At 35.6% G+C, this 14,624-nt stretch overlaps 1 protein-coding gene across 1 annotated transcript in view; it reads left to right on the top strand.

The window, feature by feature from the left end:
• Positions 1–14,375, top strand: part of LOC125351282 (T-cell receptor-associated transmembrane adapter 1) — a 29,119-nt gene extending 14,744 nt beyond the window's left edge. The window contains exons 3-6 of the mRNA XM_048345982.1: positions 978–1,014; positions 6,586–6,647; positions 9,895–9,983; positions 14,083–14,375. Coding sequence (XP_048201939.1) covers positions 978–1,014; positions 6,586–6,647; positions 9,895–9,983; positions 14,083–14,340 — 446 coding nt within the window. The 3' untranslated portion in view covers positions 14,341–14,375. The remainder of the gene's footprint in view (positions 1–977; positions 1,015–6,585; positions 6,648–9,894; positions 9,984–14,082) is intronic.
• The last annotated feature ends 249 nt before the right edge of the window (positions 14,376–14,624 follow it).

Raw genomic sequence — 14,624 nt, forward strand, 5'->3', positions numbered from 1 at the left:
TCACAGAAGCACTGTAAAACTGAAATCACCCAAGCACTGATGGCCCAGCTCCAGATGACACATTTAAAAATTCTAAGAATAGCATGGAATATTGTGCCCTTGAACTTTTTAAGTCCCCTTTCAATATAGTAAGCCTTGATGGAATAATGTCTCTTGCCCATTACTCACCTTCTTCCCACTTTGTTTTAGTTCTCTTCTTTCCATCTAAGCATCATGTTATTACACTGTATCCTTTATGCTGCTGTTTCTATTGCCTTTTGATCACAAAGCTTTTCCCTCTCTTGTCCGTTGGTATGGTATCCAGCTATTCTCTATTTCCCTTTACAGAGTTATTCTTTGTACATTATATGAACATTCTTTCCAGGCACAAACATTCATGTTTCAAACACTTTTATTTGCAATGTCTATATTATCTTTTCAAAATATCAGTCAGATTGGGAAAATGTTTTTATTCCATATCTATTATGTCTTACTTTTTGAAGCAATGACATTCTTTGGTTTTGTTTCCTTTTATAAGGATGTTTGATTTTGAAGTGTTCATTTATGGCTACAAGGTATATGATAAGTCACTCCTTCTATTCTTCTCCCCCCCTACCCCTTCCTCAACTAGCCTCATTTCTCTGTTACATTTTCACACGTGTGCAATTGATTATTATGACTATATTTCCCTTATTCCTCTTCTCCACTTGCCCACTTGTCTCCCATTACTAAACTCTGTAGAATTCTCAACAATGTTTGTCGAAACTTCTCTTAATTTGGGGGCTGGGGATATGGCCTAGTGGCAAGAGTGCCTGCCTCGGATACACGAGGCCCTAGGTTCGAGCTGTGGCTCAAGTGGCAGAGTGCTAGCCTTGAGCGGGAAGAAGCCAGGGACAGTGCTCAGGCCCTGAGTCCAAGGCCCAGGACTGGCAAAAAAAAACAAAAACAAAAAACAAAAAAACAACTTCTCTTAATTTGTACGCTTACATATCTTTCAGGTAAAAGATACAGCTACTCTGATGACTTCATTCCAAGGTATGCTAAAATTAAATTAGATCTTAGAAAATCAACAAATAATAGAGATTAACAAATGCTATGTTGCTTACAGATTTGGCTCAGAGACATTGAATTTAGGTTCAAATCAAATAAACTTTTACTCTCATCTGAAGAAGAGAAACTATAACATTACTATCCGCCTCTCTTGTTAATACATCCCAAGTCAAACAAAGGGCTAGGTGAAGGTAAAATGAGATACTAACTTGGCATGTAGAATTAGTGTAGAATTCTTATTCTTTTCAGAAGTAGACATCATAGATTATGATTGAACTTGAAGTTTAAAAATGAAATCTGGGGCTGGGGATATAGCCTAGTGGCAAGAGTGCCTGCCTCGGTATACCCGAGGCCCTAGGTTCGATTCCCCAGCACCACATATACAGAAAACGGCCAGAAGCGGCGCTGTGGCTCAAGTGGCAGAGTGCTAGCCTTGAGCGGGAAGAAGCCAGGGACAGTGCTTAGGCCCTGAGTCCAAGGCCCAGGACTGGCCAAAAAAAAAAAAATGAAATCTGTGTGTATATAAAATTATACTCTCCTTCAGAGTCTACAGGAGAAAAACATGTCTACTAGTACCTTATAAAATTGAGATACATTGCCATTTATGGTGGCAAATATATATAATCTGGGCAGAATGAGCCAGAAGTATCACAAATTTGAGGCCGGGTTAAGCTACATAATGTGGCCAGCTTCTGGCTACATAGGGGAACCACCTCAGAAAACATTGTATACATATACAGACATAATTTTTGTGACTGCCAATCAATAGGAAAATGTGATAAATCACTACTCTAACATAACATTTTGGTTATAAATTCTCTTTAATAAAATCAATTGAAATGATACTTTTTTCTTCTTTTATATTTTTGTGGTGCTAGAGATATAACTCAGGATCTCAAAAATACTAGTCAAGTGCTTTGCCACTGAACTAAACCTTAGCCCTACTTTGACACTTTGAAGTTTAAAAGAAGTTATGAGGGTTTTGTCATGCATCATAGGAAAGTAGTTTTAGTTTGGGATGGTATATTCTGACCTAGATGTATACATACTATTGTAGATTATATTTTAGGAATAAGAAAAGCAATCAAAATAAAAGGAATTTCTTAGAGAGATGTCTTCAGGATGGTAGGTTGAAAGATCTTTGCAAAAGAGAGGTGATTTCTAATGGTATAAGATAAGCCTTTCTGGACTTTAAATGATGCTTTCAAAAGCATTCTCTAAGCCAGGTGCTGGTGGCTCACAGATGTAATCCTAGCTACTAAGTAGGCTGACAGCTGAGGATTGTGGTTCAAAACCAGCAGGGACAGGAAAGACCATAAGTTTGTTTGTTTTTTTCTGATAGAAGACCATAAGTTTATTATCTCAAATTAAACACCAAAAACTTGAAGTGGAGCTGTGGCTCAAGTGGCAGAGAGCTAGCCTTGAGTATAAAAGCTTAGGGAGCATACCTGTGCCTTGAATTGAATCTCCAGGACTGGCATATAAACAAAAAAAAATCTTCTGTATTACAAGTGTCTCTAGTGGATTCAAGATGTGGACTGCAGATAGATGCCCTCCCACACAAGTTGTTGATTTTGTCACTATTCTTAACTTTGAACACATTAGCTTGATATAATTCAAATTACTTCAATTCTTTAGCTTGGCATATTCTTTTTTTTTTTTCTTCTTTCTATACTTTCTTTTTCCAGTCCTGGGGCTTGAACTCAGGGCCTGAGCACTGTCCCTAGCTTCTTTTTGATCAAGGTTAGCATTCTACCTCTTGAGCCACAGCACCACTTCTGGCTTTTTCTGTTTTTATAGTGCTAAGGAATTGAACCTAGGGCTTCATGAATTCTAGGCAAGCCCTCTACTGCTAAGCCACATTCCCAGCCCGACATACCCTTTTTGATATGAACTAATATTTGTTCATATCACAATTTCTTCTTTGTTCCAAGAAGATGACAAAGAAAAAACTGTATAGCTAGACAGTAGAAAGGAATATATTCAATGATTGATTTGACACTTGTCATTTGAAGGGCATCAAGATATAAGTCACCCTCTGTGTAGTGGTACATACCTATAAGACCAACACCTGGGAGGCTGAGGCAGGAAGATCATAAGGTCAAAACTAGCCTGAGAAAGTAAGAACCTATCTGAAAAAAAAAGAAAAAACTAAATGTAATAGAACTCTTATATCATCATTTAGTAAATATGGAGTTTGGTATTAAAATAGGAGTTATTGAAAAGAAAAACTGATAAAATTCTCATTTCAATACAAGAGAGACTCTTAATTGCATGCCAAAGGTAGAAAAGAGCCTGGCTTATTTTTTTTTCTCAAATTTTTATTATCAAACTGACGTACAGAGAGGTTACAGTATCATACGTTGGGCATTGGATACATTTCTTGTACTGTTTGTTGCCTTGTCCCTCATGCCCCCCTCCCTCCCCCCCTTTCCCTACCCCCCCAGGTGTTCAGTTCACTTACACCAAACAGTTTTGCAAGTATTAGAGCCTGGCTTATTATGTAACATAATTTAGTCAACAACAAGTCACTCACAGTACCAAAATACTAAAAGTTCTAAAACACTAAAAAGTATTAATATTTTTAATACTAGAAGTTAACTAAAAACTAATGACTAAATAACAATAAATAAGCATTAATTGATTAATAAAATGAATTAATACTTTTAATAGTAGAAATACAAAAATTACAAAATTGGTATTTTTCAAGATCATTGTGTAAGAAGCTCACTAATTAACAAAGGGCAAACTCCCCCTACATGGAGGATAGCGAAGATCATCACTATGTTAATGACTAGAGGTAGAAGTTCAAACCCTATGCCTCCTGTATCTTGGGCTGCACATTTATTACTTACATGAGCCTACTAAGAAAGAACAGGAAGCTATCCAATGAGCTCCCTGAAGTCAGTCTGCTACTTACCCCAAATCCTCAAATTCAGTATGATAGATTTCATCAAGGTTCACATGTTTGTGTCCCACTTGCACAGAAGCTAAAAAAAAAAAAAAAAGAATTTCACAATAATAAAAGTTAGAAAAAATTAAATGGGAGCTAGATAAAATCTCAATGGAAGCACAAATAATTTGAACAATAGTAAGAAATAGTAATGTATTTTTAATTTGTTGGAATATCAATAAATGTACTTATTAGCTCAAGGACCACTTCCAACCTATTTAGAGGAATGAAAGTCTGATATGGTCCCAAAACTCAGAGGAACACTACCGTTTCAGCTTTCAAGTTATTACAATATTTTAAAGAATAATTATTGTTCTCTTCTAGGTAAAACACTGTCAAACATTTGTTGTTGCAGTTTATTACAAATCTGCAATAAGCTGGAGCTGTTTGGCATTGCTAAGTAAAAATACATTTAACTTCTTAATGGCTAGGCAACTGCCCCTGAATCACAGTTTATTTGGGGTGATTAATCACTTGAGTCTTGCCTGTAGACACAGGGCAGAGCATTATAAATCACATCTTATTTTCATTCATAGCGAATGAAACAATATTCATTTTTTAGACATGATTTATCATTTGTAGGTTGTGCCTGCTATCTATGTGGGCTTGGAAAATGGATGGGCTGTGTTATTAAAAAGTCTTCACCTTTTGCTATTATATTCTGTGCATACCTGGGGTAGGGGGAGAACCATAAGCAAGAATGATACCATATCCCAATATTGAGCTGTACAGACTCACTGGATGGAAAGAAAGATTGCAGATGGGTTCCTTTATCATCATATAAGTGACATGTGAGCCAGCATCTGGAATTTTCAAACCATTTCATGTAGGCATCATGTGAGTTGTTATTCTTTTAAGGATACTACTTATTATGTGGATTCTGGGTCCTTTAAGAGGCCATGAGTTTCTTTTTCTTTTGATTCAGGTTCTTCCAGCTCTCAGTAACATATAATCTCCAAGTCAAAGCAGTCGATTCTACTTTATGAAATGCGCTCTCACTACTTATTACATTCCCTGTTCCCAGCCTGGTAGGATAGCAATCTAGTGACAATGGAAGGATGCCTATTGTAATAATAACATACAGATAAAGCTGGAAGAAAATTTAATCAAATAGCAGGAACAAATAGCTATGTATTCTTTTCCAGTTCTCTTGACTAGAGATGCACAGAACGTTGGTCCTACCATGATATTCTAGGCTGTTTCCCTCCAGCCTTTGAATTATATCACCTCGTCATCACTTCCTCATGATGTGGACAAACACAGAACTGTAAGATCAAATTTGCATCTCAGTCCCAGCACTTCTAGGTACTGATTGTCATTGTACTAAGTTCTTTGTAAGTACTGTACGAGTAACTATGCGCATATCATAGGATCGTTACAAGATTTGTAAGAGCCCTAGTATAAAGAAAGTTTTCACATATAATTAGTGCTCATATTATGCCTACAACTAAGAAACAAACAATTTATTTGAATATCAGTCTTCTCTCTGTAAAGTGAAAACTAATAACACATTTTTTGCATAATTTCCCTGAAATTTCCATATTAGGTATGTAAAACACTAATCCAACTTCTGTGATGTGATAAACAATCAATTGTAGTACTGCATCTCCCAGCCTGGGTCTCCTTAGGAAACACAGGTTGTTTTTGTTTGTTTGCTTGGAGATACAGAAATCTTTATTGCCACAGAAAGCAAATGCACTCATTCCATTTCACCAAGAGCTTTACAAATCACAAACTTGCAGACTTCACATGATAAGATAGAACACACACGGAGGAAATGTCCCTTGGGCTATATTGGCTGTAAAACTGAGGTAATAAATTGGCATTATTTCGTGAAAATACCTTTAACACAGTGAAATAAACCACTAGTTATAACACCTAACTCATATGTACAATTCAAATGAAATATATATTATGTTTTACAATATAGTAAGTTTAATACCTTGTATTTTACAAAATAAAAATTCTATTCTACTGAAAATCATCTGTGCTTCCTCTTTGACACTGAACATGGAAGCACAGAAGAGTATGATACTTATGGAAACTTACTTAGGGAAACAAAGTTTCAAGAGCAATTCAGAGTGATATTGGGAGTTAGTATGAGTCAGTAAAGATACATGGTTAAGAGTATAGACAACATAGATTATAATCCTAATTATGGATTCAGTAATCTTGAGGCCCTGCACAAGTTATATGAGCTCTAAAAGCCTTATATTATTTGTCTGTAAATCAGGATGATGGAGTACCTGGCTAGTTGAACAAATATATAAAATGCACTTCATCAGCACCTGATACACGATGATGCTGAATAATGATTTAATATCATTATTCCTTAAAAGAATGTTCCAACTTTTCCTTTTCATAGACACACACACACACACACACACACACACACACAGGTGCATGCACACAGACATGTACACATGAACACGTGTGAATTAACTCTAACTTGGCTAAATAAGTATATTCAATAGTTCACTCAATACTCAGTTCAACTGGGAAACTAATTTTTGATTTCTACTCACTAGCTGACTAACAGTTTTTGGTGAGAAGCTTTATTTTGTATAAGCTCTGATAAAGAAAATTATTTCTCTTTGTAATAGGAGTGATGAATATGATATTGAAGACACTCCAATTTATGGTAACTTAGATAGCATAATTCCAGGTAAGTTTATTTTTCTGTAAGTTAAATAAATTGATAATAAATTAAGTAAACCCTACTTAACTACACAGAGGAGTTGAGGTGACTTTTTTTTAACATAATCACATTTAAACATTACAGTGTAAATGTACCACATTTTCCTGATCCATTCGTCTACTGAGGGGCATCTGGGTTGGTTCCAGCTTCTCGCTATGACAAATTGTGCTGCGATGAACATTGTTGTGCTGGTGGCATTACTGTGATTTTGTTTGTGGTCTTTTGGATAGATACCCAACAGTGGGGCTGCTGGGTCATAGGGGAGTTCTATATTGAGCCTTCTGAGGAATCTCCATACTGCTTGCCAGAGTGGCTGAACCAGTTTACATTCCCACCAACAATGAAGTAGGGTTCCCTTTTGGCCACATCCCCTCCAACAATTGTTATTATTAGTTTTCTTGATATATGACATTCTTGCTGGGGTGAGATGGAATCTCAATGTTGTTTTGATTTGCATTTCCTTTATGGCCAGTGATGTAGAGCATTTTTTCATATGTCTATTGGCCATTCTCATTTCCTCATCAGAGAAGTTTCTTTGTAAGTCTTTAGCCCACTTGATGACAGAAAGAATGACATTGTTCCATTTGTAAGGAAATGGAAGGACTTGGAAAAAGTTATACTAAGTGAAGTGAGCCAGACCCAAAGAAACATGGACTCTATGGCCTCCCTTATTGGGAATAATTAGTACAGGTTTAGGCAAGTCATAGAAGAGCATCACAAGGCCCAATAGCTATACCCTTAGAAACACATAAGATGATGCTAATTGAAATGAACTCCATGTTAGGGAAACAAGTGATATGTCACAGTTGTAACTACTTTCAACGTCCTATGTGTATGTGTAGTTTCTATTATTGATAATGTTTTCTATCACCTTCCTATGTTTGTACCTACACTATCTCTGTAATCTTATCTGAGTATATTGGAAACCGTGTTTACTGGTATTGGAAGTAGGAAATTCAAAGGGAATACCAAATTCGAGAGACACAGGGTAAAAAAAGAGAAATAACTACAAAAGCAATACTTGCAAAACTGTTTGGTGTAAGTGAACTGAACACCTGGGGGGGGAGGGAAAGGGGGGAGGGAGGGGGGCATGAGGGACAAGGCAACAAACAGTACAAGAAATGTATCCAATGCCCAAGGTATGATACTGTAACCTCTCTGTACGTCAGTTTGATAATAAAAATTTGAGAAAATAAATAAATAAATAAATAAATTAAGTAAAAAAAAAAGATTGGGTAATAAGCTAGATAAGAAATGTACTTACTGCCCTATGTATAAAACTGTAACCCCTGTGTACATCATTTTAACAATAAAGGAATGAAAAAAATAAAAAAAATAAAAAAATAAACATCACAGTGGATATTATAAATTCAAATGTGTTCAGTATAGTATATAGAATATGTTTCCAAAAGCATCCATGGGGATTGCATTGTGATATTCAGTGTAAATCAACCTTGTGTCTTTCTGTATTCACTTTACTTTACTCTAATCATATTAGGAATGTAGGAAGATTCTATCATCATGAATTGTAACACATGGAGAATTCTACAACATAAAGCTATTTCTAGAACAGAAAATGATCCACAGAAACAGTTTTTGTGCTTTGTATACAAAAGCAAATCTACAGTGAGTAGTCTAACAATACACTTTAATTTTCTGTTTTAAATCATTCTCTTTAAGTAGAGAAGCTGGGACCAGATTGATGGCAGGTGAGGAGTAAAAAGCAAATTATCACTGTATGTTTTAAAACCATTTTTTTGTCCTTATATAACAAGTGCTCTTCAATTTCCAATATCCCTTATGCCTTGAACCTTTGCAACCACCTAAAAACAAAGCACTCTAAATTCCTCAAATGAAACAGCCTTGATCTCATCCAATGAGAGAAGTGGTCACCTTTCCATTGCAAAATTTCCCTCAATTTAGGCACTGTGGGGGCCCTGTTGATCTCTCTGTCTCAAACATTGAGGTTTCCTGGACTGTGCTAGGTACATCTGACTATGTATCAAGATAGTACTGAATCCTTCTATACTTAGAAATTTGGGGATTTTCTCAGATTCAAAGTTTTATTTCATCTTGTTTTTCCTTCCATTGCAAAACAGCTTCTTCTATCTGTAGTGCAACAAATTAGAAACTCTTTTATCAGGAATATACTATTAAAACCATTTTCCTCACTCTTTCCCATGGCAGAATTGTGGTGCCCATCAATAATATTTGAGAACTTTAATTCTTAAGTGTTCTGGTGGCTGAAACTCTACCATATGTGTGATTTTCCCACCTAAATAAGACAGGTGCCACTTTCTAGATTCTGACGTAGCATGTCTGGATTGGGCCTAGAATCTGCTACTTCACAAACAAGTGTTTTGGATGTGGATTTTTCCATGGGCCATGATTTGAGTACTATCAACCTATGGACTATTTTTCAGTGTTGCTTTTTCAGAAAAGGTTGAAAGATTATTAGGTATTTTTCCGCATGTTAAATATAGTCTTTTCATCAAATTGATTCCATGTATATTCTGCAATCCTTTAACTCATGGGCCCTCTAATTCTAAGTGGTAGTTTAAGATGAGATTGATTACTTATAAGATTGCCTATTAATCTTTCACAGACATTTATCTTTGTGTGTTTTCTGGTTATGACTAGAAAGTTAGCTATATCTTCAAACTATTGTACATTTAAATTCAAAAAACGAGTTGAGGGCTGGGGATATGGCCTAGTGGCAAGAGTGCCTGCCTCGGATTCACGAGGCCCTGGGTTCGATTCCCCAGCACCACATATACAGAAAACGGCCAGAAGCGGCGCTGTGGCTCAAGTGGCAGAGTGCTAGCCTTGAGCAAAAAGAAGCCAGGGACAGTGCTCAGGCCCTGAGTCCAAGGCCCAGGACTGGCCAAAAAGAAAACAAAAAAAACAAAAAAAAACATAAAACAACAACAACAAAAAAAAGAGTTGAAACTGTCATGTTCCATAACTATAAAATTACCATGATTAATCTTTATCCTAAGAATTTCTTTTTGTCATATCATTAATATCATGAAGGTATTACCACGAAGGTAACACTTTGCACTTCTTGAATTTCCATGCATATCCACCAATCACTAGTTAAGTGATTTTTGAGGGCTTCATATTTGCAGCTAAATGTTGTTTGGATCGTGTCTTTTTATTCATACCAGCCTCTTTCACTTTTCCATTGTAAATCACCATCTCTTCCATTTCCAAGAACCAAAGGATGAAAATTGCTACGAACAAATGAAAGCCCGACCACAGAGATCTGTAAATGACATGAAAGAAGCCACCCCACCTGTTGAGGTGAGTACAGTTTTCTATATCAGAACTGAAATTCAGAATATGGCAATGTACATGGGCATGAGAAATTTATAGCCTGAATGAAATCCAAGTTCTGAACCTGAGCTATGGGGTAACTCAGAGATATGTAAAACATACCTAATCCACACTCAAAGTTATGTACATTTAGAAAGTCAATAGATTTGAAGGGAGGGGGATGAAGGAGGAGGTAACAAGCAGAACAAGAAATGTACTCATATGAAATGCCTTTCATATGGATCTGTAACCCCTCTGTATCACACTTTGACAATAAAAAAAGAATTTAAAAAAAGATTTGAAGGGAGAGTTGAATTCTTCCTAAATAATCAATTAAACTTTTCTCTTTCAGATCAAAACTTTTATGGGTATCAAAGATAGATAGATAGATAGATAGATAGATAGATAGATAGATAGATAGATAGAAAGATAGAAGCTGACATTTGTATAATGTTCACCTAGCATTGTGAATGATAGGAAGGAATGAAGGGAGGGAGGGGGAAAGAGATTTATCTAAGATAACAGCTCGATATAAAGCATCATAACTCTTTTAAAAGGCAAATGAGTACAAATTTTAATACAAGTCCTATTATGGTATGAAATTGTAAAATATATACACAGCTTGTATAGGGATAGACAGTACAAAAGCTTAAGCAGAAATATTAAAACTCAAGATTGGGCAATTTCTCCATTACTATCACAATGTTTTCAACCACATTAGATATAACAATAACCTATTGAAGGCCATTCAGAATTCTTAACCTAGTATGGTATGATGACACATGCCTGAAATCCTAGCACTTGGGAGATTGAGACAGCAGGATTAAGAGTTCAAGAATAGCCCTAGGCTACATAGCAAAACTCTCTCATCTCTAAGAAGCAAGTCTCTCTCTGTCTCTGACACTGTCTTACTCACAAACACACACACACACACACACACACACACACAATTTTAGTTTACAAATTCACTAAGAACTGTAAATTTTAAAATAGTCATTCTATTCTTTCCAAATCTCCTAAGCAATTGTTGACTTTCAGACCTTACATGGTGTGATTTCCATATATTATCTCCTAAGATTCCTATGAGGGAGACAACATTATTCTTTCTGTTTCACAAAAGCTTATGGAGATTTTTTTTTGACAAAATTGTCACTTGGAGCAATCAGGTACAAAGTAAGAGGTCAGAATCCAAACTTAGTCATGTCTTCTGGAAAATATTCCCCTTCCCACAATGGCTCACATCTTGACATTATTCCATTAGGATGGAACTTCTCTCCTTTTCTTTATGTGAATTCCACAAGAAATCAGACTTCTAGAAATTTTTTATTAAGATAGCAAGATGTGGAGATATCTGAGAAAAATACCAAGACACTGAAGCTGTGTTTTGATAGTTGGTTAATTGTAAAGTATATTTTAGATTAAAATATGCAAAGTTGCATGATGTAATAGGATATGCTAAAACCCTAGTAATAAAGGAAAATTTCTCAGAAAATGGCTGAAATATAATCACACTGAATGACATGGAGAGATTCATAGCAGTTATGTAGCTATAGAAGTCTTAAGAATTCTGAGTAGAAATTATAACTCAACATACAGAAATTATGTATGCCAGCATTGTTTGAAGTACATCTGGTTTTTACTCAAGTGGAAATTATGCAAATCTATAAAATGTTCTTAAGTCTTCTGTTTTATAAGTGATATATTCAAAGCCACTATCCAGAAAATTAGTTTTTATTCTACTACATTCTCTTTATAAATTTAGTTTCACACAGTAGAAGTAATTTTATACTTGTTCTATTTCATTTTATTAGAATAATCATCATCTACAGTTTGCTACTATAATACTTTGTTACACTGTTCAATCACAAAAAGCATGAGATGATTGGTGTTCACATAAAGAATTAACAAAAAGATTAGATATTAAGCAAAAAAATCATTTGAAAATGATGTGTGTAGTTCAAAAACCCTAATTTCAGTCTGTCAGCCCATTACTATCAACCATTAACTCAGTAAACCACTATGAGTTAATCAGGAAAACTAGTACTAAAATCAGTTCACAAGTTACCATAGCCTATAAAACTTGAAGGTAACAAGTGTTAATTTATATTATTGCTATTCACAAATCTCTGGTCAATCTCTTCATTCCTATATCAGAGGCATCCTCTCTTCTTTTCAAACCAATACTTTTACTTAAGATCTTCACCAGTTCTTTTAATTCTCTCAGTATCTTACAGCATCAATCATTTAATTTTCCATTCCAAATTCATTGTGCTCATAAACTGACATGTTGAGTTGAAACCCTTTTGTATAACTACTCAAAGATAATAAAATAAAATAATATTTTTCCTCTTATTTTCATTTTTTCTTTAGTGAATTATCACCATTTGGCTAATGATATATGCAAATGCCCTCAATATTCAGAACAACAACTGCAAAACAAATGGAACAACAAAAACCTAACTTGAACCCCGGTTTTTCTCTTTAATTTCTAATCTGGCTCTTACCATCCTCTGTGTTTTTTTTTCTTTTCTTTCTATAGGTATTTGTTCCTTTATTCCTAGCTTTATGTCTTCCACTATGTCTCACCTAACACAGCACTAAGAAAGTCTAAGTGATTCTTTAACGTAACAAATGGTTTCCCTCAGGACTTAACATTTCTCCGGACTCTGCAGCATATGATAAAGTTGACCAGCCATGTATTATTCAGAATTCTTTCTTTGGCATAAGAGGTAAACTTTTTTCTGCTGTGATGTAGAGATGTGAAAATATATTTTGCTTTTGAGATGACTGAATATGGGTGCTCTATCCATTTCTCCTCACCAGGTTTTCTGACTTCCTTCTCTTCTAATATCAACAGATCACTTCATAAAACTCAACCAAGCATACTTTTAAGAAAAATCTTTAAACGTATGAATCAATGCTACAAGTGTCATTGAATTGTCTCTGGTGAGATCACATCCCTTTTCCCAGGCCACTCTTGTTACTAGGGTAAGGGTGATGAAACTGATACTTGGTCTAGCCAAGTCTCATGCTTAGTCTTACTTCCCCTGAGGTACAGCCTCATAATTGACAGTCTCTCCAATACCATTTATGGAAGACTATACTAAAGAAAGAATGGGAGTAATTCAAAAGCAGAACTATAAAACAAGGTGCTTGACAAAAAGATATCCACGTTTATGGTATAAGTGCTTTTCAAATTTCATTGACATCTTTCATATCCTTTCTGGCTAAACCATAGCAAATGAGAACACAAAGTATGTACAGTAACACGGAATTATCCAGCTTTGCAGGAACACATTTTTTATGTGGAGGACTAGTAGGAATGATAATAGAAGTCTTAAATGGCAGTCAGGTAAGTGGAGAATGTTATTGTTACACTACTAAAGCTTAAAAATGTAGGGAAAATGGAGTCTTTTCTGAGTACCACTAAAATGACCAACTATTCAGCACATGTAAAGTATAACTTGTGATGTGTAACTTCCTTCCACTCATGTTTGTTGTCCTTAAACCCATTTTCATTCTAGTTACTGGTAAGGACATAAAGCAAGAAATACCGGAGATAAAAATAGAGATGGGGCAGCTGAAAGTCAAATCTAAAATGATCATGTACATTTGAAAGTATAAAGGGAAAATGAAAAGTTGAGCGCTGGCTGTTCTCATCTGCAATCCTAGCTGCTCAGTAGGCTGAGATATGGGGATGATGGTTTGAAGTCAGCCTGGGCAGCAAAGTCTATGCGATTGTTATCTCCAAATTAAGCACCAAAAAGCCAAAAAGTAGAACTGTGGTTCAAGTGGTAGAGTGCTAGCCTTGAGGGAGAAAAAAAAGCTCAGGGACAGCACCCAGATCCTCAGTTCCCAAAGTTCAAACCCCAGGACCAGGAAAAAAAAAAAAAAAAAAAACACGATATAAAAATTTCCCCTAAACATTTTTTTTTCAACTCAAAAGTCTTGAATTCACTGTGGAATTTCATCTGTCATCTTGACAAATCAAAAATAAGCCACTTGTTTTTATAGACCATAGAATTTTCCAGAAACAATAAAACCTAAAAGACTAACAATGAAAAATTAACATATCTTTCCTTTTTAGGTAGCTGCTGAATCACAGATGTGCTATGCCTCACTTAATCATAGCTACAAGGGGAAATGCAGGAAGCCCAGGAAACAGAACATCCACTTGACAGACGGGGATACACATGAGCAATTACCTGCGAGGGATGCCAGTGTTATGAGAACTAACTTGGTAGATAGTTTCTCACCAGAAAGCCAGGAAATAGAGGAAAATATTCATGATGATCCCATACGACTATTTGGGTTGATCCGTGCTAAGAGAGAACCTGTAAACTAACTAGACTGTGATCTAGTTCAATGCAATGCTTTTGTCAGAGATTGGGCATGAGGAGGCCTGAAACAATAGCACCTGTTAGTAGTGACTGCCTGCTCAGATCCTGCCTGTAAAATCCTGAGTTCAAATCCTAATACTACCAAAAAAGAAGAAAAAAGAACCTCGTATGATTCAGAGTGACAAGACAGATGGATAATCTGATCTCTTCTTGGTAGAATGATGGGCTTTGCCTCTCCAGATTCTGTCCGTGTGAACTAAATGTAATGACATTATAATTAGTTATAAAC

The sequence above is a fragment of the Perognathus longimembris genome, chromosome 5 (assembly GCF_023159225.1).
Source record: "Perognathus longimembris pacificus isolate PPM17 chromosome 5, ASM2315922v1, whole genome shotgun sequence".
Classification (NCBI taxonomy): Eukaryota; Metazoa; Chordata; class Mammalia; order Rodentia; family Heteromyidae; genus Perognathus; species Perognathus longimembris.